At 39.3% G+C, this 25877-nt stretch overlaps 2 protein-coding genes across 2 annotated transcripts; both read left to right on the top strand.

Annotated features, from left to right (window-relative positions):
* The first annotated feature begins 14504 nt into the window (after positions 1-14504).
* Positions 14505-15596, top strand: LOC125752391 (circumsporozoite protein-like). Its single transcript, XM_049093267.1, has 2 exons — positions 14505-14962; positions 15387-15596. Exons 1-2 carry the CDS (start codon positions 14666-14668, stop codon positions 15432-15434), a joined length of 345 nt encoding a protein of 114 aa, XP_048949224.1. The 5' UTR covers positions 14505-14665; the 3' UTR covers positions 15435-15596.
* A 417-nt stretch (positions 15597-16013) lies between these two features.
* KCNV1 (potassium voltage-gated channel modifier subfamily V member 1) lies at positions 16014-25247 on the top strand. Its single transcript, XM_025450934.3, has 3 exons — positions 16014-16581; positions 17446-17975; positions 21301-25247. The coding sequence occupies exons 1-3, from the start codon at positions 16115-16117 to the stop codon at positions 21810-21812; spliced, it is 1509 nt and encodes a 502-aa protein (XP_025306719.1). The 5' UTR covers positions 16014-16114; the 3' UTR covers positions 21813-25247.
* Positions 25248-25877: the final 630 nt, after the last annotated feature.

Genomic DNA, 25877 nt, shown 5'->3' with positions numbered 1-25877 from the left:
ATTCAGCAGAGGAAATACCTAGGCTGAAAACTAGAGTCAGGCAGATAGAAATGGGAGCAGGAAGTCGTTCTATATAGAGTGTGAAGGCCTAGATCTAGAGAGAGCAGGACTCACTCTCAGAAGCAGGGCTAATTTAGGATGGCTACAGAAAAATGTGAGGGATGAAACTAAAGAGAACTCTGGATCCTAGAACACTCTGTGAGCCATGACAAGGAACTGAGAAAGCATCCGGAGATGAACCAAGAGCCCTTGAAGGGTTTTAAGCAGGAGAATGACATAAGCAAATGTACCATTTAGAAAGACCACTCTGGCTGCTAGGTGGAGAATGTGTTGGAAACTATCAGAGTGAAATTTTAGTCAGGGAATGTTTCATAATTGGCTGAATATATATAATACTATAGGTAGAGTTAATCCTCAGTAAAATAACAAGTTAGTGTAGTTTGAGAAAATAACCCAAGAAAAGAGGAAGTTAATTTACAACACAGACAAGGTTGTAATATGCACTTAGAAAAGTATAATAGCTTATAAACAGCCTACTGTAATAAAGATGCAGTTTCTAATACTTTCTACTTGATTTCCTACCTAATACATTTATTTGAGATTTGTGATATGATATAATGCTCATAAGGAAAGGCAGCTTAGTATCTTTTGCATTTTATTATACTCCACATTTTCCCACAATGACTTCAGGTTGTTTAGGCAGATAAAAAAATAAGACAAAAGTAAAATAAACTTCAGAAAAATAAGTTGGATCTATGTGAGAGACAGCCCACTTAAGTTAGGCTGTGTTCACAATTTGGTTCCAATATCTCCTAGTCATATGACTTTGGAGAATCATTTATCCTCTTTGTACTTCAGTCTCTTCATCTGTAAAATAAGGGTGATAACAATACCTATGTCATAGGGTTATGGTGAGAATGAAATGGGATAACCCACATAAAGTACTTTTACATGATAACTAATAGTAAACACTATAGTAAGCATGTGATAAATATTAATTGTGATGTTTTCAAAATAGATTTATGTGAACAAACCCTCTATATTTCAATGTCTATAAGCAACACAAATCAATTGAAAATAATTATTCTATCTGAGAATGAAAAGAATTTTATAGTGGAGATCCTCCTAGAAAGAATACCATGTAATAGAATACATATCATCCTCAACAACATATTTACAGCAAACTCAAACATGAGCTGTTTTAAGGCTCTTTCTTATGAGGTCCATCAACACAGACCTGTGAACATACACCAAAATATAACTCAGTTTAAAAACAGATTCTACACCAGACCAATTAGGCATGATCCCAATGAATTTCTTCACAGTGGTCTGACCAAATCAATGAATAAAATATAGGCTATCCAGAATAATAGGTTAGATAGTCTTCAGGCAAATGTCCATAAGTAATTTTCCCAGCATTTCTAAGCATTTAAAAGTTTTCAAGAGCATTGAGCTTGAGCATACACTGTTATAATCATTGAGCAATCTCATGTTTAAAAGCTCCTGGATATTATCTAAACCAGGAGAAAATCATTGTTAAGAAGAGGTGACATATCTTTGCAATAATCTAGAAGAGAGCAACAAACAAGTCTCCAACCCAGTCTGTCTATAGTGTGGCAATGTCCGCAGCTCTGGCTCCAAAAATTGCAATTGTGTGTGTATAAACAAATATTTCCAAATCTGAGTTTTGAGAACTGCTACACTGCACAATAGCATATTAAATCACTGTCAGCACCATCTATATTTATTAGTGCCAGTTATGTGACAAGACCTGTATTAGAGCTTGAGAATACAGTGGTGAACAGCACAGACAAGGCCATTACCCTCCTGAAGCTTCTGTGGCTGTGTGAGAGAGAAGTCATTAGGTATAAAAAATACTCTATTCTTCCCCATCGTGTAACTAATGTTAAATAAATAGGACACCGGCAGCAAGAGATTAAAATGTCTAGTCCATGTGGTTACGAATGAGTGGCTGAAGAAGTCAGAAACCTTAAAGGCCTTGGAAAGGAATTTACTTCATTCTAAGTATGATGAAAAGGGACTGAAGACTTTTAACCTGGAACCAGCACTATGTGATTTGCATTTTTTTAATGCCGTGATGCAACCTATGGGAATTTGGTAGAAATCAATAGCAGAAGGGGAAAAAAGCATTGAATGGATACCAAGAGTTGACAGCTCAGAGAAGAATAACAGTGAGGAAGTGGAGGAGTGTATGCATTCAAAAAATATTTTGGAGAGAAAACAAAGCTCTTTAATTTTTTAATGCAAACACATTTGATAAAAGAGCATACTTTTTGCAAAATACCTATTAACAGTCCAAAAGGGTTCTAGAAGTAATGTTAGTAGGAATGGCTCATCTAAAACTATATCCATTCACAGCCTTGACCATCAAAAACAAGTAGGAAGGTTTGTCCTTGCAAACACACTCCACAGACTCATCAATAATAAATGGCCTAGTCCTAAAATTAGAAGATAGGTGGCCTCAATTTAACTTCAAACCCCATTAAGTTAAAACTATGGGAAGATTGGGTGAGGTCAGGATACCCAGACACCTAAGATCTATGGTGAGCTAAAGAGAGTCAGCAGAAGGCAAAGCAAGAATAAAAGAATATTGTTTGAGATGCACTGAGGCACAGTTTCCAGCAATAAGTAAGATCCACTGGATGCTTAGATGCAACAAGCAGGTGAGTATGCCAGATGTGCAGTAATCAGAAACCAACTGGCTCTTTTTGTGCATTAGAATCTATTTTAAAAGAAGACAGATTCTGTAATAAGTGGCTAAAATCATGAAGAAAATGATTGCCTTTTGCGTGTAAAAGGCACTTGGGGGGGTGAAACTATTGAGAATTTACTACTTTTTTTGGCAAACATACAAATAGTAGTCACTAATTAGTGTTAGAGAATAGAGAGTTTTAGAGTATAGAGAATAGTAGTCACTACAGGTGTATAACACCTTTCAGCCTAGGAAAAATAATAATAATAAAATCTTTATGATTTAAAAAAAAATTTATATGTGATCTCACTTAATCTTCAAATATATAAAAAAAAAATTCAAATATGCCAGTGCCCGTAAACACATCAAGCCTTCACCACCAAAGAAAAGTTGAATGTCCCAATTGACAGACTCATTTTCTGCATTTTTGTCTTTACCTGTCTTAGGGAAAATGCTCCCATTCCATCTGTTTCACAGACAAATAAGTTAGATGAACTCTCTGCAAATGCTGTTTCTTAGTCACCTAATCCTGCCATCCCATTTAAGATTCTACCTTCTAAACATTTCAGCTGCCCATTTAGTTTGGTTGTTGTCCTCTAGTGAATACACAAAACCCTCGTCAGGTAATCATTGGCCCCCTTTTGGTCCATTTTTAAAGACTTTCTTGATTCAACTACCTAAGCTGTGCCTCGTTGCAGATTTCTGGACAAGTGCCAGAGAGCAAAATGCACTGAGTTTCCAGTTCTGCTTCACCAATGAATATTATATTCATTGTATATTATATTCATTGTATGGTATAATTCCAGACTATGCTAAAACTAATTACTCTAAATGGTTATTGGTATCTTTGAACCACAAAATGCACCCCCATTCAATTTTTCCTAAATCACTATTAAAGTGATGCCAAATGAACACCAATAGTCACCAAAATTATGAATAATGAAAATTAAATATATATATGTATGGCTAACTCAAAACAAACAATGTTGCTATGTCTTAACTTCAAAAATAAGTAAATCTCTGACAAAGATTATTTTATTTTAAATTTGATATTTTATAAAAGATAGAGAAGATACACAACATATTGGATATTGTTATGGATTTTGCAACACGTGTGCGAACACACATATCATTGTCATCTTCCTAAATTAAAATATCTCTAAAACTTCCACTGACTGTGAATCACTCCAAATTAATTCACAACTCAAGAAGTATCTGTCATGCAAGTCCTTTAATGTTCTCTATGAAAAAAAATCAATTCAAATGTGTTGCTCTCATCAGGCATAACATATGCCCATTAATGAAAGTATTTGGAAGAAAAAATATGGCAAAATTAAATAAATGGAAATGGTAAGATAGTATAGAGAAGTTACAGAAGACCTACTTTTGCAAATGTATCACATTCCAATGAAAAATATCCAATCTGAATATGTGAATTTTATGCATCATTGACCTCAACAATCATAATAATATAAGTTGTAGAGAATTCCGATGCCCAAATTCAATGCTGGGCCAATAGACCTCTAGGAATTTTGTATGATTGTTATGCATATAATATGTATTTTATTAAACAAAGACCAAAGTTTGGAATATCTTGAGTGAACAGTATCAAAAATATCTAAAGGATATTTAGCTAATTATTTGCAGTCCATTTTGTTATTTTTAAGTCCAAACTGTTTTCTCACATGTGAGGGAGTCAATTAATAACCTGGGTAATTAAAGGGAAAAGCAGATTGTTGAAGTATGGGGAAGTGAATGGAAAAGCACTGCAGAGACCTTCTGGAAACAGCAACTCTTATTTGCAACTTTGGAGGTAAAATGATCTTCTGGAAGCTGGCAAGGAAATAATTTTGGGTATTCTGTCCTTGAGAAGGCTAACCAAAGGTATTTTACAAAGTAATTTCAGGGGATCCCTGAGTGGCTCAGTGGTTTAGAGCCTGCCTTTGGCCCAGGGCGTGATCCTGGAGTCCTGGGATCGAGTCCCACATCAGGCTCCCTGCATGGAGCCTGCTTCTCCCTCTGCCTGTGTCTCTGCCTCTCTCTTTCTGTGTCTCTCGTGAATAAATAAATAAAATCTTTTTAAAAAAAAAAAAAGTAATTTCAGCTTTTTTATGATTCTTCTGGAAACCTTGCCAGTTCAATTGTGGAGTATACATGACAGGCTGTTTTTGTGATGTGTGCCAACATCTATCCATAAGGACCTGTACCGTCTTTACAGTTATGACAAGGAAGCAATGCTATTTTGTTGTACATTTTAAATAAATGCATATATATTTATATATTTAGTTCTTCTGTTTAAGTGCCATCCGTATGCAATGGTAGTGTAAAAAATGATCACAAATTCAAATATATGTACATATTTCATATAATGATAGTAGTATCTTTTGTATTTCTGGTCCATGACATTTTGTGCAGTCAGCTCAAGGCATCCACCTGGAGGATTGAGAAGACTTAGATAATTCGTGTTGTGTCTGTTATTAGAGACCATGGTTAGGTTGTGAAGCTGCCTTCCCCAGGTTCTGAGAAATTTGTATCTAGAGCAGTGTTTCTCATGAGAGCATTACTAGCATTTCTGGAGTAGCAATTCTTTATTGCCCATATATTAAAGGATACTTAGCATGTCTGACTCCCAGAGAGTAATTGTCAATAATATATTCTCCAGCCATGGTGACAGATTAAAAACAACACCCCCTCTCCTACAATCATGGCCACATTTCCAAATGTCTCTTTAATGAGGAAGTACTAACACTGAGAACCGATGACTTAAACATTAGGGGGAAAACATGAGTAATTATAAAGAAAGAAGGCAAGGAGGGAAAGATAGAGACATCAAGTGGATCAGCTTTAGGGTTCCTATATCCTCCATAAACACAAACATGTATTGATGACAAGCCCCTGCAGGTCTAGGAGAGGCATTTTGAAGCTTCTAGGAGGTATGAAAAAGCCTAGGAATGTGTGCATTAACGCTTTACCATTCATTTTAAAAGTGAGAAGCTACAAGCTCTAGGAGGTGCCCCAAAACCAACCACTTTTAACCTGGGGCAGGTATGATTATGTGGAACAAATAGTAGAAGATGATAGAGAAACCAGAAGTTGCTCCATGCATTGCTGAGGAGAGAGCGAGATGAGAGGCTGAAGGGGACTGATTAACCACTTATAACCTGAGCTAAATGAAAGAGATAAAGGAGGAGGAATTTAGAGACCAAAAGAAAATGGCCCAACAATGGCCTGAAGCAGTTCACACTCATGTATAACCCAGCAGTCATTAGTCCAAAACCTTCCTCCTAGCCCAGGATGATCCAATTGATTTCACTTAAACTACATAGGAGAATCTCATCTTCCTGGGCCATTCCTTGTCCCTCTAGAGTGAGGCATAAAGGAAGCCAAAAATCTGAGACTGAGCACAGATTTTTTTTTACCCAAAAAGGCTACCTATTACCTTAAACATTTTTAAATTATTGCACTATATTAAATTTACTTGATTAAAGTAAAAAATAAAGTTTAACTGATATCCCATAGCTCGAGCCAAAATTAATTTTCTCTTCATATCTGAAAATATATGTACATTCATATGATCACATTTCTGTGTGTGCATGTGTGTGTATAAATTTTATATTTAGGTTATGTGTCCACTTATCCTATATAGTATGTATCAGGATACAGGAAATTTTTTGATGAAACCTTGCAAAACAGAATATAAAAATCCTATACTTTTTTGTATAACTCTCAAACATGTAAACATATATCCTGTGTTTAAGTTGTCAAAATACATATATTCCCTATAACAATAGTTTTCAAAATGTGAAATCTCTGAGGTTTATGAGACCTTTTAGGAGTTCTGTTTTTGTTTGTTTTTTGTTTTGTTTTGTTTTAAAGATTTTATTTATTTATTCATGAAAGACACACAGAGCGAGGCAGAGACATAGGCAGAGGGAGAAACAATAATAAAAGTTACTGATTTTACTAAAATATTAATTTTCTTAAATCTTATCACGGGCTGTGTATTTTTAGCATTTGATTTAACCAAATGGGAAGTGTACTGAAGCTCTCTGTAGCATGCTTCAGTACCATGCTTGTCTCAAGGAAAAGCACTTGTGTAGTTATTCTGAATTATAAGCTGAACAAACCCACTTTTTCCTGAGGGTCGCCATTTTTGCTTGAAAACATGACTGTAGGACAAACTATTTAGATGCTTATGAATAATTTTTAAAAAATGAATGAATGGATCCTGTTACTGTCAAGGAAAACAGACAATATTTGTTGCTGGTAACAAAACTTGAGCTTCCAAGTGAAAATTAGAATTTTGGAAAACTTATTTCTACCACCATAATAGCTTTGATAGCTTCCTGATACTTAAAATTTTTCTCAGTTGGTTAAGCGTCTGACTCTTGATTTCAGCTCAGGTCATGATCTCAGGATTGTGAGACTGACCCCCTGTCAGGCTCTGTGCTGGATTGAGCATGGAGCTTGCAAGATTCTCTCTCTCCTTCTGCCCCTCTCCCCACCCTCTCTCTTTTCTGATGAAATTGGAGGCAATATTAACAAAAGGGATTTTTTATATTGTTTATTTAAATGTGTCACTTTTTGGAGAAACCAGCATTTTCCAAAAGAATAATGTATGACATAACAAAATCATGCATGGATTAAAAAAAATAGCAAGGTCAGGATAGGCCAATGGATTTTAATATAACTGAATATGAAAGCTCACTGATACAGTTTCAGATCCTACTTTGAAACTAACCTGTCAAGTTCTAGTTAGCACAGATATATATACAACAGTATATGCAAAAGTTGTTAAAATGTCTCTTTTTTCCAATTACCTATCTGTTTGACACTGGATTTTCTTTATAAACTTCAAAAGAAATATCAAATTGCAATAGTTTGAATGTAGAAGCACATATGAAAGTAAGGCTATCTTTTATTAAGCCAGCTATCAAGGAGATATAAAAACTTGTAAAACAATGTTATTATTCTTACTAATGATTTTGCTTTGGAAAATGTTTTATTTAAAAATTATTTATTTTGTTAAGGATTATCATGTTTATTACTGTTATTTTTAAATGATTTAATAAATAAATATTTTAAAAGTTTTTGCTTTAGTACGATAAATATCAATAGATACAGCCCACATCAGCAAAAGTTTGGGATCTTCAATAATTTTTAAGAGTGTAAAGGCGTCCTGGACCACTGCTTTGAGGCATGGGTCAGCCACCTTCTATTATAGCCATATTTGAAAACCTGCAACCTTAAAAACACATTCCTTATCCAGTACTTATTATATAAGAAAGTCATCTCCACTAAGTCACTGGAGAGAGGCCCACTCACTTTGTCACTCTTATTGCCCTAGGGACAGATTCTCCTTCGAATAGGAGTTGAAAGTTGCCATTTCTGCAGTGAGTATGACTCCAACCGTGGGCATGGTTTGCTCATATTCATAACATGAAAAGGCCACATGTTCCTCTATCATGGTCTTATCCCTATCTGTATAAATACACCCAAACTTGCATTCTATTTTACAATTCGTCATTCAATAAATATTTTCCAAAACCTTCATTGCCAGTTGGGGATACTATCAATAGAATAAAAGTGAAATAACACAAAAATTAACTCTATAGGGAGTCTTTTTGAAATTTTTGCTGAAAAATATTTGTGATACTTTCCTATTTGTTGGGCATTATTAAATGAGGAAGCAGTTCTATATTTTTGGCTTAATTATTTTTTAAAATATCAAATTAAAATACTTGATGTATACATATAAACACCTACTCATCCATAAAACTACTTGCTATTCACCAAACTTCCAAATAGTCACTAATTGTCTGTTCTTGATTTTTCATCAGCCTTTGCTCTCAAAAGTAAAACATATGTGGCCTAGAGTTGGTGAAAATTTTGAATCCATTACTAAGTTTATATTTCATAAATTCATTTTAAAACCTCTGTCTTATTTCTATTCTTTCGCAAATTATTTAACTGGGACTTTTTTCATTTCAAGTACCATAAGCGGTATGGAACGGGATATTTCTCACTGCTGTCATGAAAATAAAACATTCCAGTTGCTAAAATGGATAAATTTGACCTTAGAGAAATTAAAAAAAAAAAAAATCTGGCCAGGACAAATTTGCTATGCTTCGACTTCCCTCTGGATTCCCATTTGGTTTAGTTTTCTGGGAAATCTGTTTGTGGGAGAACTGGGAGGCCAGGTCTATAACTGATCTGTCAATCAGATGCAATGGTGAAAAGGAGAAGCCATATGGCTCACTGCTATTTTTCATGTTGAAAAAATGACAAATTTTTTATATTCAGTTCCCACCAATTTAATTACACTGCATAGAGAAAATACACTCTGCAACACATGCACTGATCCAAGGCTCTTTTTTCAAATTAACCAAATTAATGTGTACTAACTAAAAAGCCATATTTCTACTCTTTTGAACCAGCAATACAAGTGTAAGCTAAACATACAGTTAAGTTTAAAAAGCAGCAATTTTGAACTCAAACTAAATTAGGTTTTTCCCATTTATGTGCAATGATTTAATATGTAAAATATTTATTTAAATTAACGTTCTATGTATTCATACAGAGATTAGAATAATAGGTATTTTATACAGGCTTACAATCTAGTTAACAAAACTACTTTGGCATAGAGTTCAGTATATGTGTCCTAAAAAATTACTTCATATTTTTCTTTAATTAGACCATGTTTAAAATGCAGAAGGATGCTATTTAAAGGAACTACACTATGTAACTAAGAGCCATTTTGTAAAGAAAAATTGCCTTTCTTTTTCCTTATCTCTACTATTTTCCTTATATTGCTTCTGATTTTTCACTACTTCTCTTGCATTGCAATAACAATGTGACCCACTGACAGAGTAATCAATGTAAACCTTACTATATCATTAGTTTTTTATGTGTTTATTGTGTCCATTCATGTATGTGATATGAATTATGTATATGATATGCAATACACATTCCATCTGTATATACAATGACCACCACCAGCATTTGCCAAAGTGCATTCCTATAAATATTTACTGATTGAAAATCTTTTCAATTTGAGTTTATTCCAGAAAAATCAAGTAAATATGACATAAAAAAAACCTTATAACACATATGAAATGTAAAGATTATCTCCCTTCCAATTACAGAATGGAATTCAAGTTTACTGTGTTCCTTCATAATGGAAGAAAGCACTAAATAGAGTAAGAACAAGTTTAAATGCAATTTAACTTTTAATATTAATAAATCACATATACTCGATGAGAACATTTTCAACGGTTCTGTATGACTATATCTCTATCAACATAAGTGAATTTGATAAAGCTGGGTTAAAAGGATTTAATTGGAATTTTCAAATTCAATATTGGGTTCACTTAACAGCTTATAGAACCTGATGAACAGAGAGCACTTGCCCTGTGTTTGCTCCACTGCTTCTAAACGTTGTTTATAAAAATTTAATTTCAGTGTAATTATATAAGCTAATCTAGTGAACAATAAGTGCCTGGTTCTACACAGTTTCTTAGTAACTCAGGAAACATTTAACTATGTCTTTTGCATATTGTAGTGGCCTGGTGAGAATCATTGAATGACCAAATCAATCAAAAGTCTTCTTTACAATGGTTAGAAGAAAGATCCAATTTATTAAAATGAAAATCACATGCAATATGATGGTCATGGATTATAAAATATATAGTCATCTCAATTGTTTTAAATATAGAATAGAAATTTTCTGTATAAAATAATTTTTACAGAGGAGACGAGCATTTCTAACAGTGATGTCTCATCATCGCATTATGTTCATGTTAATACCCTTCAAAGCCTTTGAGTCAAACAAAAATGTTCAAGTTTGTTTCTACTATCAACATGACACTTGAGAAATTATTTAAGTACTGTGATCCCGGGTTCTTATCTATAAAATAATAACGATAATATTACTCTCCTCATTGGGTTATATGAATTATAAACGAAGTGAGTAAGTTTTTAACATGGTGATAGGTGACATCCTATGTGATAGGATCACATACTAAGTGCTCAGTAAGGAGGAATCAGGAAAACATTTCTAAAATATAATAGTAACAATAATAGTGACAACAAAAACAATGACACGGCACTAAACATTTACATGAATTATCTCATTTAATTTTAAAACAATAGCATAAGGTAAGTACTCTTGTTACCCCTATTTTACAGATGAGGAAAAGGAGATACAGAGGGGATTAAGAAATTTGTGAATGCCACACAGCTATATAAAAGAGCAGAAATTGACTAAGTAAATGTACCAGCTATTATTATCATATTATTATCCTCATCATCACCATCATCAACCCATTCGGTGATCTCTGCAGCAGACTAGGCTATAAAAATGAGTTCTTGGGTACTTCCAAAGATAATTGCCTCCTTTTGGAAGGAATCCAGAACAAGCCCACATTAAGCTAAATTCTGCATTAGAGTGGGCTGTTATGCAGTTGGGAGGATTTATTCCAAGCACCTAGAAGACTCATGGAAGATGAATAGATAGAATTTGTCAGATTTTCCTTTACCTTTAAACATATCCCAGTGCAACGAGGAGGACAATGTCCATACACAAAGGCATTTTTAAACATCATTACAATGAGCTCATCTGGTTGTCAGTCCCTGGGAAATTAAGCAGTGAGTCAAAGATAGGCATGCATACCTTATATGAAATAAGGTCTGCATTGCTAAAAGTGATAAAAATTAAAGGGATTTTAGTGTAAAGGTATGAGTCTACACTAAAGCAGTTGAAAATGAAAAGGTAGAGTCTACTCGAGTTGAAATCTCTAAAGCTATCAAAAGTATTTACTTGTTATATCTCCCCCATCTATCTAATTATTAAAAACAAATGCAAAGTTGTATTTTTTATATAAATTAATAATTAATGCACATTTTTCTAAACATTTTTCAATAACCTATGATCATATATGTATAATCATTTTAAAACATTTTTATAAAAGATGAGACAATGATTTCACAGAGCATCATAATACATTATTTAAAAACATTACAGAAAGACAAATACAATATTAATATAAATACATTCTCATTATTTTTTCAAAAACCTAGATGAATGTTCCCACGTTTTGATAAAAGAATTCCCAATATGCTTCAAGTTACCTTTAACTTTTATTTTCTTGTTATCAATAATCAGTTCTTTTTTAAAAGTTTATTTATTTATTTTTAAATATATATATACGTATAACATGTATATATATATATATAAATATATATAGCATGGTGCTAGAACTCACCACCCTGAGATCAAGAGCCACATGCTCTTCCAACTGAGCCAACCAGGGGCCCCTATCATCATCAATAAGTAATCAGACATTTGAAGTATGCTGGGGTTTTTTTTCTTTTAATCTAATTTTAAAAATGACTGTTAAGAGTACATGTTGTTCATTAATAAATTTAGAAATACACAAAAGTGGAAGAATTAAAAACCCTAGTTGAACCTGGAAATTTAATATTCAAATCAATCCTTGGAAGACTTGATAGATAAAGCCAAACACCAGGAAAGCATTTCTTAACAAGACTACTAATGGAAAATCACCTAAATATAACAACTGATGACTAGGGAAAATACACCCAAAGCCATTAGAATGTTGAGTTTTCACATCTCAGTACTGTGCTACCTCCTACCTGACAATCACATTCCTCCCATGCTTTGTAGGAATGCAATCGAAAGCAAGACCTCATCACCCCCAAGTACTTAGCAGCAATTCTCCTTTCACTTCTTGACATATTTTAGGGTATATCTCAGGTCAAGATCAGGGACCAGGAAGGCTATCCTTTGAATGGACTTATTTCCACTCTTATTTATCATTTCCTTTTCATTGGCCTCTCCGACTCAAATCTGGGTAATCAGTGGAGGAGGAGAGACAATAGATCAAAGGGAACAGGACAGGAAAGGAGGCAGAAATTTTTATTACTCAAGAGACTCTATATTTTTAAATGGGCCATTTGTGTTTACGCATTGTCGGTTAACTAGTTATCAGCTCTCTAGTTATGATTATTTTATTTAGTGGAAAGTATTTCAATCACAATTGAAGCCCAGTTGAAGATTTTAGGCTTTTAGCAGCTGAGGTGAAATCTGGAGTCAGAAATACCCCAGTTTTGATCCCTCCCTCTACTCCTTCACATAGTCACCATATAACAAGGGAAGTTGCTTATCCTTAGTGCCTGTGGGCCCCTGAGCTGAGATCTGTAACTACGGAAGACAATACTTCAGGGGATCATTATGAGAATTCAGATGCTTAGCTTGGGCTTGACACTTAAAAGGTGGTTATTATAATTCCCTCTGCAGGATGCCACTAACTACCCCTAAGTCTAGGGTCCTGGTGGAAGTGTAGGAGACCTACAAGCCTCAGCTACCTTCTGTTAACCTCTGGTTACCTGTCCAAGATCTCCCATCTCACTGAAAGCTGTCATTCTCCTCTGAAAGTTTTCCTTCTTCCTCATCACAATCTGTAAAGCCAGGGTAGACCTTTAATGTTAATCACTTGATGAAAGTTATTTACCCGAAGATATGAATAAGGCTTAGCGGGTCTGTGGACTTTTGCCTTTTTCAATGCCCAAATAATCTATAACAGAGATGGTGTGGGAGTTTTTCTTCTTGTGTAAGAGAAGCTCTGCTACCTTTTTTTTTTTTTTTATCTTTTAAGATTTTATTTATTTATTCATGAGGGACACAGAGAGAGAGAGGCAGAGACTAGGAGAAGCGGGCTCCCCATGGGGAGCCTGACTTGATCCCAGGACCCCAGGACCACGCTCTGAGCTGAAGGCAGATGCTAAACCACTGAGCCACCCAGGTGCCCACTCTGCTACCTTAAATAAATTCACACAGAACCTAAAAGTAATGATGAAGTACTTACCAAGATAATTTTAACTTCTCCATATTTTCTGTTTGGAAGAGTTCTTTACAGAGGCAAAAGTTAACCAAATGGATAGCTGTCAAAAGAACCATAACCTATAAATACTATACCGGGTTTTTTTTTTTTTAATTTTCACTAAAGTTGCTCTTTATTCTCCCAGGAAAAACTTTAGTTCTACAAGGACAAAGATCTTGTCTGTTTTCTTCATGTATCTGTCTGAAGCACCTAGGATAGTGTCTGGTATATAGTGGATGCTCAGTAAACATTTGTTGAAAGATCAGGAAAAAGATACCATTAAACTCCTGCCCTCCTTTGGAAGTTTGCAAAAATAAATAAAAAAGTCAATAAAAGCAAACACACTCTTATTTATTTGAAAGCCACGCAAAAATGAGATGTCCCAAGCATTGTATTTATGAGGGCAGCCTCTGGTAAATTAGTCCTGCGTTTAAATTGGGACTGTATGAACCTAAGTAAATCACTTGATTTCTCTGTTTTGCCTCAATTTCCTCCTTCTGTACAATGGGTATGCTTGCTACCTCATAGTATTGTTATGATGATTAAATGAGGCACTGTAAGGAGCTTACAAAAGTTGCTGACATAAAGTAAGCCCCCGCTCACTGCACGTCGGGTGTTTTTACTGAAGCGTGAACTGGGGCTGAGGAAGGCACTGAGGCCCGTGGAGTAAACGACCGCGGGGGTCCCAGGGCCGTTGGCCCAGGTCAGGGCCGAACCGCGTCGTTTCAAGTCAGTTTATGAAGTTTTCCCCACTATACCAAGCTGCCTGCTCATCTCTTGGTAGATACTTTCTAAAACTTCTTACAAGGGAAAACCCCTCTATCATCTATCTAGATGTGCTCCACGCTCCCTTGCAAAGACTCCTGAAAACTGCAGGATTCCCAGATGCTCGCTGGCAACGCTGGAGCCCCTGAGCGTCCGCCGCACGGCGCCCTCGGTCTCCCCCAGCCCGGAGTGGAGCACACTTGTGGAAAATTTTGTTCTTGCGCGTTGGTGAGCGCGCAGATCGGGGAACGCGAATCCGAGCAGCAATCCTCGAGGTGTCCTGGGGATGAATATCACACTCGGAGTCCCTCCCAGGGTGCCTCTCTCCCTGCGGTCTCACCTCCCTCGGCTCGCAGCGCTCCCCGCAGCTGGCGCTGGCAGCCGCGAGCCGCTCGCTCGCGCGGGCGGGGGCGGCCGAGGGGCCGGAGCCGGAGGCGGGGAGACGAGGCGAGGCAGCCAGCGCCGGCGCCCGGCTCCGCTCGCCGCACAGTCTCCCTCCGGGACCCGTCCAGGCGGAGCTCACGTGCACGGCGGGAGCACCCGGGGGAGGCCGGCCCCGCAGCGGCCGAGCGCGGAGCCGAAGGTGAGTGCCCGGGCCCCGGGCCCCGGACCCCGGACCCCCGACCCCGGGCCCCACCCCGCGCGCGGCCAACAGGTTGGCGGGGGCGCGACTGCAGGGCCCCGGCGGGCTTCCCCCCCCCGCGGCTCCCCCCGGGCAGGGCGCTCGGCCGCTCCCCTCCCCGACCGTCGTTACTATTTAAACTCCTGCCGGCCCACGCCCGTTCCCGTCCTCGCCTTTTTCTGCCTTCCCTTCTCCCCAAACGAGAGCTCGGCCGTGTGCCGGGGAACGAGCCTGCAGCGCCCGCTTTCCGGGGACACCTGTCCCGGCAGAAGCGGCTCCCCCGAGGGGCGCCGGGGGCGGGGCCGCGGTGACCCCTCGTTCTTAGCGACTCCCTGGGGGGACTTCGGTTAGAAGTCATCGCCCATCATCCTTGTTCCTCATCCAGGAGGCCAAAACCACGGGGAGAGAGAAGAGGAAAATAGAGCGCGAGTGACGATCCGACTTGAGTGAGAATGAATGGGAGCAGATGACGCGGCCCCCTCCCCCGCGTGCTCGCGCCCCCAGCGACCCCTCCCGGGGAGGCCTCTGAAGCCGCCGCCGAGGCACACGACGGACGAGTACGGCCCCCCGGGCCCCCGGCCCCCGGCCCCCGGCCCCCCGCCCCGAGCCGGAAGGAGCTCGCGCCCGGCCACCACGTCCCCGCGCTCTGGGCTTCGCCTCCTGTGGGTCTTGCCGTCCCCCTCGCTTCTCGCCTCGCCGGGCTCCCCCGAGAGTCACCGCGCCCTGCTCCCCGACTCCGCACCGCCCTCGGCCCCCGCCCGCGCTGATCTGCGGCCCAAACTCCGCGGGCAGGGCCGCCGGCCGGGACCGCGTGGGAGGGAGCCTCGCCCCGCGCGCGCCCCCTGCTCTCGGCCCGGCCCCGGCCCCGGCCCCGGCCCCGGCCCCGGCCCCGGCCCCGGCGCCCGGGCCCCGCGGCGCTGCTCTCGCGCGCTCGCCGCGCCCTAGCGGCCGGAGGCGACGAGCGCAGGGAGCGCAGGGGGCGGGGAGCCGAGGGCTGCGCGGGCGGAGGGCACCCCCCTCGGGAGTCAGGGAAACCCCGGCCGCCACCCTCGCCCGGCCGCGGCTTCCGGCGCGCCCCCGACCCTGTGGCGCCCTCGGGCAGCGGCGGCGGGGATGGAGCTGCCTCCCCGAGGGCGGGCGCCGCCGGACTCGCCGCTGGACAGCTGCTCCCTGACCTCGCTGGAGTCCAGCGTCTTCTGCAGCGAGGGCGAAGGGGAGCCCCTGGCGCTCGGGGACTGCTTCACGGTCAACGTGGGCGGCAGCCGCTTCGTGCTCTCGCAGCAGGCGCTGTCCTGCTTCCCGCACACGCGCCTCGGGAAGCTGGCCGTGGTGGTGGCGTCGTGCCGCCGCCGCGGGGCCCTGGCCGCCGTGCCCAGCCCGCTGGAGCTCTGCGACGACGCCAACCCGGTGGACAACGAGTACTTCTTCGACCGCAGCTCGCAAGCTTTCCGCTACGTCTTGCACTACTACCGCACCGGCCGCCTGCACGTCATGGAGCAGCTGTGCGCGCTCTCCTTCCTTCAGGAGATCCAGTACTGGGGCATCGACGAGCTCAGCATCGACTCCTGCTGCAGGGACAGGTACCGAGCGGCGCGCGGCGGCTGGGCGGGGGGGCGGGCGCCGGGCACAGAGGGAGGGCAGGAGGGCAGCGGAGCTAAGGATGATGAGCGTCGCGCTAGCCTCGCTGAAGCCAGGCCTGAGAATACGTGAGGCCACCCCTGAGCTCTGAGATGGGGTGGCGGGGAGATCTGGAAAGCGCCAAAGACAGCTTGGGATTGGACCTTTTTGAACCTCTTCCCCCTTTTTTTTTTTGAATGAATGAATGAATGAATGTGTGCCATATTCGTTTTTAAGGCAAAGGGGGTCAGGCCTGAAACACCTATTTGGTGATTGAATAAATGAGTCAGAAAACCTGGGATCCAAAAGATGCACGTATAGAGATGGAGGTTTCAATAGGGAGCGTTATCGTTTATCAGACCTACAACACTCACTAAACTTGGGTGTTGAACTGCTTTGAATACAGAAGATAGAAAATTGGTTCCTTGACCGTGAATGTCCGTGGGACTTTGATGATGACTTTGCTATCATCTTGCTATGAGTACTATTTCTCCATGAAGACCTTCCCATTACACACACAAGAAAGTTCCATATGGCAGACTTCTGTTCTCGTTACAAGAAAAATGGGTGATAAAAAGCATTAAAGTAGGTTTGCTATGTATAAATCCCTTTGTCTAAACTACCAGGAAAGCGTCATTTTAAAAATAATGATCCTAGCTGAGAAACTTTGAGTACCGTGGGCAGGAGACAGCCTGGGTGAAATATGAATGGACGCTGTCTGCCTTTTACTGAAATAAAAACCGTGACCTCATTGCTAAGTTTAATTTTCTTTTTACGTCTGTATTTTTAAAAAGTGAGACTAATCACCAAGTTGTTTTCTCTAAAAGATACTTCAGAAGAAAGGAGCTGAGTGAAACGTTAGACTTTAAGAAAGACACGGAAGACCAGGAAAGTCAACATGAGAGTGAACAGGACTTCTCACAAGGACCTTGTCCCACTGTCCGCCAGAAGCTCTGGAACATCCTGGAGAAACCTGGATCTTCCACAGCTGCTCGAATCTTTGGGGTCATCTCCATCATCTTTGTGGTGGTGTCCATCGTCAACATGGCCCTGATGTCAGCTGAATTAAGCTGGCTGGACCTGCAGCTGCTGGAGATCCTGGAGTATGTGTGTATTAGCTGGTTCACCGGGGAGTTTGTCCTGCGCTTCCTGTGCGTGCGGGACAGGTGCCGCTTCCTGAGAAAGGTGCCAAACATCATAGACCTCCTTGCCATCTTGCCCTTCTACATCACTCTTCTGGTAGAGAGCCTGAGTGGGAGCCAGACGACACAGGAGCTGGAAAATGTGGGGCGCATTGTGCAGGTTTTGAGGCTGCTCAGGGCTCTGCGCATGCTAAAGCTGGGCAGACATTCCACAGGTATTCAAATTTCAGTGATGCTTTTTAATTTGCCGTTGTTTATAAACATGAGTGCTTGACGATAGCCTAAGAGAAGTGACTGTGAATGGATACTCAGAATTACCAACTCCCATCCTTTACCCAACCATGATTCCAAAACGGTATTGGGAAGCAAAACCTTGAATTGTTGTTATCATAGGTACAGAGAAGATGCCTCTCCCATTCCTTCTTTCCATAAGATGTGTGAAAAACAACTTGACCACTTGTTAGCCTCTATTTTAACCCACTGCTCAGAAGTTGTACAAAAATTAAAGACACTCTGCCTCTAGAAGTTTCTAGATGAAATATGCATAAACAGCACATAAAAAGATATGCGTAAATTATTCATGATATATAGGGACATAAGCCAGTTTCTCTTCTGTGTCCAAGGAAGGGCTTACCAAACTTGTTCCTTGGCAAAAAAGAAAGTCAGCCCTGCAGGGCTTTCTCTAGCCATGCAAAAAGTCAGATGACCAGGCACTGGTGGCCTATCCCATAATTTTTGAAGAAACCGTGGAAATATTTGCTTTGGAAGAAAGCAGAAGACACTGACTAAATGCTTTATCTAGTATCTGAGAATTTTCTTGTCCCTAAACTGAGATGCATGAGAGAGATGGTAACAGGAATTCCTTAGCTAATATAAAGCCTTGAAAATCTAATGAACACTCTCTGTAGAAAAAATGCCAAACAACGCTCAGTTGTGCATGAAAGTTATAGTCAATGTCAGGGGAAGTCACTCAAATCCATTAAAGATGGTCCTTGTGTTCCTGAGGGCAGCGATTCTCAATGCCTGGTCCTGTGGCTGTCAGATGTTTTGAAGTAGGTATGTGTTCCCTAGGTTAGATTTTAATGAAAATAAGAACCCCTTGAAAAGCTCGTTAAAAGGCAAATTCTAAAACCTGACCCGTGAAGAGTCAGATTTTAGTATTTGGCGTTGCATCGAGGAGCATACATTTTAACAAGCTCACGAGGGAGTTTGGTGGACTGCACTTTAAGAAACACTGGAGTAGGATGCCATGTTAATACGGTACATATTAACGCTATACACAAGAATACAAATAATTTAGCTAGAGAGTCCTATTACCACCTTATTTCTCCAGATACGTGCTTGACTAGTCACCTAAAAGTCATTGCATCTCCCTATTAAGATAGGGCGAAATTAACTTCAAATATGTTTTTTTTCCCCCCACATGGCTGAAGTAATTAGGACTTAACATAATTTTGGTAGTGTATTTTCCTAACTAGTCTCACATAGCAGGGATTTGATAATGGGGTTTCCAACAACTTTTAGAAGTACCACTCTTTGTTTTCTGACACACATAATAGGATGCTTTCTTCTAGTATTTATAAACTCCTCACAAGATTCGATTTAAAAACACCCAGTAAAGACTGCATTTTTTCCCAAAGAAAGGAAAAAGAAAATAATAGTAATTTCCGCAATGTCACCTCTTCAGGGGTTTTATTTTTTTTTTCAGTTCCAGAGCAGTACAAAGTATTAATAAAGCCTTAATTTATTGAAAGGATATGAACGCTTACATAAATATTTGATGATTTTATCTTAAGCATTACATTTAGCAAAATGCAGACATAGGTGACGTATTTCCCCATGTAGAACTATAAATATAAGTTGAGAGGTATTATAGAATAACAATTAGGAGAACAATGATCGGCTAGAGAGCCAAAGTTTAAATCCTGGCTCTGTAGCTTTGTCCTAGATATGCCACTTCTCTGTCCCTTGGTCTCCTCATCTGTAAAATGGCATAAAAATTCCATCAATCTCATATTGTCTTTGAAGATTATCTGAGTTAATAGATGTAGCATGTAGAAATTCAAGACCACTTTGTGTTTCCATACAAAATGGTTTAGAACATTTCATCTTGAAATGGAAACAGTCTCCATAAACACTGCTTTTCCTTATATGCTTACAGTGTATTTCAGAAATACAGTTCAATGCAGACACATCAAGGTTAGTTTTCTAAAAGGTATTCTAACACATTCTAAAAAAAAAAAAAAAGTCTTTGGAAGTTAAACCTCAAAATTAATATTCCTTAATCTTTAAAAAATAGCTGGTAAATAGTTTAAGAATATCTCAAAAGTTTAAGAACAAACTTTAAAAATAATGAGAGCACAAATGGCATTTTAATGCAATTTCGAATAGTCTCTAGTGAATAAAAATGAAAATAATTCTAGGAGGTATTGCTTTGACCTTTAGAGACACTGTGACTTCAGGCTGATATGACTTCAAAATGCTGGATACACCTTTTGCAGTGTTCGGGAACTCTAGTGTCAGGGGAGATACCTTATTCAAATGACAGTCCCATTATGGGCTCATCTGACTCTTCTTAGAACTGAGTCTCTGGAGATGGAACTGGACTCTCTTGGGTATGTCTCCCAGGGGTTCATTGAATCCTCAGAATAGCAGTAGGGAATGCACCAATGCTTCAGAGTAAGTGGATTTCCCAGTAGCTCGAACCCCCCATACCTTCTTGCAGTGAAGGAATAATCTGTAGTCAGGTCTGTCCCCTTATGGAAAAGCAGAAACTTTCTGTACTCAAGGGAAATATTTCCCTGTAGCTTTGGTACTAGGGGTATGACTTTCAGTAGGTGTCGAGGGAATTCAGGAATGCCTCCTGATTAACCTTTAAGAATACCCTGTGGATGTGCATAGGATGTTCTCATGTCAGTGCGGTCACTGGTGCCTACCTTGCTCCTGCTGCGTCACTTCATTCTCATGGTGGACATCTTTTACTGCTTCTGGCTTTCAGATGATAATGCCCTGGTTATGTTCAGCTTCATTAGGAGGGTGAGTAGAGCAGACACATAAAATGTAAGGAGACAGCCTGAAACTGGCATAGAAAAGTGTGCCAAAGTGATGCACTGAAATGCACGTCTGGCCAAGCGAGCCCTCCGCTTGCCATGCTGCAAAGGCCTCCCATTTTATGGACAAAAGTATAATTCCTGTCATACATCCCCTGCCTGCCTTGCAGTCTCATCTTTCACTTTGGGTTTTTTGTACAAATAGTAGGTATTTAATAAATACCTAAGTGGATGAAAGAATCTAACTATATTTCTCTCAACCGTTTTAAATCTGGCCCTACCAATCAGACTATGAGCTCCCTGAAGAAAGAGATTGTGATTTATCATCTCTGTATCCCCAGGACACTGCCCAAGGCCGGAGACGTATTAGATATGAAATGCGTGTTTGTGGGCGGACAGCTAGGAAGGAAGGAGAGGGGAGGAGAGAGAAGTGGAAGGTGATGAGGGGAGGAAGGAGTGCCAGTGATTGACGGCAGTTGTTCTATTACAGGATTACGCTCGCTCGGGATGACGATCACCCAGTGTTACGAAGAAGTCGGCCTACTGCTCCTATTTCTGTCTGTGGGAATTTCTATATTTTCAACTGTGGAATATTTTGCTGAGCAAAGCATTCCTGACACAACCTTCACAAGCGTCCCCTGTGCGTGGTGGTGGGCCACAACATCCATGACTACAGTAGGCTATGGGGACATTAGACCAGACACCACCACAGGCAAAATCGTGGCCTTCATGTGTATATTATCAGGAATCCTTGTCTTGGCCTTGCCTATCGCTATTATTAATGACCGCTTCTCCGCTTGCTATTTCACCTTAAAGCTGAAGGAAGCTGCTGTTAGACAGCGTGAAGCGCTGAAGAAGCTGACCAAGAATATAGCCACTGATTCATACATCAGTGTTAACTTGAGAGATGTCTATGCCCGGAGTATCATGGAGATGCTTCGGTTAAAAGGCAGAGAAAGGGCAAGTACTAGGAGCAGTGGAGGAGATGATTTCTGGTTTTGAATTCACTTGCAATTTATTTACAAAAGCTTGTGTACAACTAACTCAACTGATAAAGCCTTGATATGGATGTCTGTATACTGTTGAAGAGTCTCTTTTGAGTACTATCCATGTTAGTTTTTACCAATCTATTGCTTGGTCTGCTAGAATAGTTCACATCTCCCAAACGAACTGCACATTGAGTCTCAAAAATAGTCCTTTAACACCACCCAGTACAAGTAGGTCAAATGTCTGAATTGTCAAATATAAAATAATACAATACCTATGACAAAGTTAAAAATTTTATGTATCACGAATCATAGAAGTTCTTTGCACCATTAACGTAAGAGAATGGGAGTTAAACTGCATAGCCCAGAGAAAAATGAATATTTAGGAACATACTGAACAACTTTGCCATTTAAAGACATTCTCCAAGTAAATAAATCATTCCTTTCTCCATCAGCTAAAGCTGTTAAATTACAAAAATTAGCTTTGCAAGCAACAATCCTGATTTGCCGACCATAGATGGTGACCCCCTCTTCCTTCTGGTGCAAACCACTGGTCACAGAGGGACTAAGTTCTGATTTCTATCATTATTATTGGAGATAGGAATCCCCAAACTGCTTAGCCAGCAACAGAAGAGTGCTGTATAGAGGCTTCAAGAATTGTGCATCCTCATTCTCCCCACTGAGTGCAGTAGTGTAGTCTAAAGCAAGAGTCTTCTGTACCCATGGGAAATCAGATGGTCTTAAAAACTCTTTTTATTGATGTAGTGTTCAAATGTCTTTAAAAATCACAAATACGTAAAGGTGAAGTAGTGAATATCCTAAATATATACACTGAAATTCTAAACAGTCTTATTTCATAAAATGAGAATGATATGTTGAATGATATCACTGGTTGAACTTGTAGATCTTTTATTTGTTAACAAAACATTATGGATAGCTTTCTGACTGTTGGGGCAAATAGCAAATGTTCAAACTTTGCACGCATTTTGGCAGCATTTGACAGTCCTCCGTGACAATAATAAAATTCCTAGACATTCTGTTATATGATTAAAACCAAAAGTTCTAAACCTAAGAATTAGTTTATGATTCCCAATATTCTAGTAAAGGATATTTTAAACTAAGAGTGATACGGAGTATCACTTTAACACCTGCATTTTCAGTGTGTTTAATAGTGCCCCCCAAGGAGCACTATTCTTGGGGGCAAAAATATCAGTCCTTTTTTTCATAAAACAGATATATACACGCAGTACCTGAACAGATATAGACTATATCTATGGTGTTAAAATTTCATGGGGTGGAAAATTAGAAAAAATGCCTAAGAAGCTCTTTGCCAGGGTTGGGTGGTGATAAGAAATACACATTGAGAAATACTGCTTTAATATATGGCTATACCATAGTTCATCAAGTCTATTTAAAATACCCTATTATATTATCAACCACCAAAAAAAAAGGGAGGGAAGGAAAAGGAAGGAAAGAAGAGAGAAGCCAGTCAATTATAAGAGGCCCCTGATTATAAAAATGCATCCAGATTTTGGATATATAAAAATTTTAAATATGCATCTTAATAAAATATCATATATAATACTTCTAGTTTTCTGGCATGCATGCTTAAGCTCTGAAAACATTTTCAGTGATGTCATGAGTTTTAGATGGTATGCTAAAATATTTTAATCCACTTGGCTTGTTTCCACTTCTCCCAAATATTATGAAAGATTTAGGAGATATGAATAGTAATAAAATAAATATTTTCCCTCTTACACAATTCACAGGTGCTGAAGCACAGCATAGGGTCACTAATTCTAGTATAAATTCCATCTGTAGTCTGAAGGTGAAACAGAAGTTAGATACAGAAGCCAAACGTACCGTGGCTTCTCTAGAATTCTCCCCACTAAGAATAGTTGCTCTGGCAGGTCTGTGCTCTATACTCATCATGTATTGTGTCATTAATCCCAAAATGTCCCTATTAAACAATTATTACTATACTATTTTAAGTATTAGTTTATTACATTTATTCATTCAACTAATATTCATTTAGAACCTGTCTGTGGAGGGCACTAGAGATTCTTATACCAGAGTAAGTCCTATTCTCTTTTATTTAATATTCTATTCGAGGATGTGAGGGGAACACAGATGATAAAAACTGAGGCGTAAGAAGGTGCAATAACCTGCTTAAATTCACATGCCCCGTATATAGGTGACAGAGCCAGGAATGAATCCCAATGTGCTGGACCCTGAAAATGATACTCCTAAAAGTCATAGCTTTCATTATTGCCACACAACTTGTGAATAGGGATTCACTTCGTAAGCAGGCAAGCCAATTTCTTGTGGATGGAGAGGTTTAATATGCCTTAAGAAAAATTTCAGCTTATTCTCAGAGGTGGAATGGTGCTTATAAGGAACAGTTGTTGTCATGCTTTATAGTCATTATTAGACAAGAAAAACATTATCTTTAGAATAATTAATAGCTAGAAAATAAAAAAGAAAAATGAAAAAACTGTATGTATTCCGTAGAGATATTTTTTCTACCACCAAAGATTCTAAACATGTTCTTCACAAATGTGGTATGTTAGCAGTATATATTTTGTCAAGATGTGGACATTTCAAAAGGAAATTTTAAATACCATTGCTTAGTCAACTTTGCTGTTAGATAAAATATCAGCGTACTTATTCAACAATGTACATATAAGAAAACCAAGTTTAATTTAAGTAACATATGAAATAATTTTATATCCTTTCATTTAAAAAACATTTGATATTTTTCATAAATGTAAGAATTATTGCTGTAAAACAATGTATTTAATTTGGAAATATAAATAATGGAATTATTGGCTTTCTTTAAGCTATTTAGAGAACACAAATTAAAAACATTTGTGTGCACAGAGGTAATGCTTGAGCACCTAAAAGAGCAATTTTAAGAAATCACTATGGCATCTCTAGTAGAAGTGGCATGATGTTCATGTTTTAATGTTTTTTTCCCTATATATACAAAGAATTGTTGCATTTATCATTTTCATGCAAATTAGTATTAAGTATAATGTATTAGATGCACAAAGAAGTTAACTGAGGTAGAAATCTCAGTGCTGTGTTTCAATGTGGAATTCTTACTCTGATTAAAATCTTTTGACTAAGCTCTTGCAGAAAATATATATGCTGGCCCAAGTTATCCAAGCAAAATATTATCATTGGGTAAAATGAATGCTTTGACAAACATTTCCGCTGAAATATTTTGTTAACATGAAAAGCCTATTCTTTTGAAATATTAGCCATTAATATCTCTGTCTTACCAATCCTTCAATTCAGGTCCAAGATATAGGTTGGCAAATGATGTGTTTTAGTGCTTCTCCTGGTGATTTTTCCTTCACAAAGCACCACCACCCCCAAGCCTCTTTCCAAGCCATGCTGATACATGAAATAAAAATGTCATAAAGGAGAATTTTACTCATAAACCTCACTGGCAGTTGCTTCTGTGATATGTCTTTAGGGCTAATGGGAAACATCCTCCTTCGCCTTATATTAGAATCACTCCCTTGCTTATCTCCTCAATCTCCTCTCTTCCTTCCTGGTATTGAATCAGTGAGACCCAAGTCCTAATGAAATCCAATCTACTGCCTACTTGTGGCTGCCCCCAAAGAGCTGATCACGAGCACAGAAAAAAACCAATGTATGCAGACTGCTTTCATTTTACATTCTCAACTACAACCCCAAATGGGTTCTTAATGCTGCAAGGCAATCATACTGCAATTCCTGAATGTATTCACTCTCTCTGGATAAATATAGACCTCTAACACCTCCTTTTCATTGCACTTTCATTCGGAAAATAGAATCAAATTTTCCACAAGGGCCGACACCCACATTTATCCACCTACTTCCACCTGTGCCTATTCACTTTGCCTTCCCTCCTATTATGTGGACTAAACTGTCCATCCTATTTCTCCTCTCCAATTCTAAGTCATTGCTTCAAAAAGCCTATCCCCTCTCCCTATTATACCATTATTTTTCCCCCTCACTACTGGATCATTTCTATCAACATATAAACTTGATTAATTTTCCCATCTTAAAAATAAAAAGCAAACAAATGAAT

This window comes from Canis lupus, chromosome 13 (assembly GCF_003254725.2).
Source record: "Canis lupus dingo isolate Sandy chromosome 13, ASM325472v2, whole genome shotgun sequence".
In the NCBI taxonomy this organism is placed as follows: Eukaryota; Metazoa; Chordata; class Mammalia; order Carnivora; family Canidae; genus Canis; species Canis lupus.
Note: the sequence above shows the minus strand (reverse complement) of the source record. Positions and strands in the feature narration are given on the sequence as shown.

Coding starts and splice junctions, on each gene's coding strand:
- LOC125752391 (XM_049093267.1), top strand. CDS start 14,666: ATGAATATCACACTCGGAGTCCCTCCCAGGGTGCCTCTCTCCCTGCGG. Junction 14,963..15,386: donor GGCCGAGCGCGGAGCCGAAG/GTGAGTGCCCGG, acceptor TTCCTCATCCAG/GAGGCCAAAACCACGGGGAG.
- KCNV1 (XM_025450934.3), top strand. CDS start 16,115: ATGGAGCTGCCTCCCCGAGGGCGGGCGCCGCCGGACTCGCCGCTGGAC. Junction 16,582..17,445: donor GACTCCTGCTGCAGGGACAG/GTACCGAGCGGC, acceptor TTTCTCTAAAAG/ATACTTCAGAAGAAAGGAGC. Junction 17,976..21,300: donor GCTGGGCAGACATTCCACAG/GTATTCAAATTT, acceptor GTTCTATTACAG/GATTACGCTCGCTCGGGATG.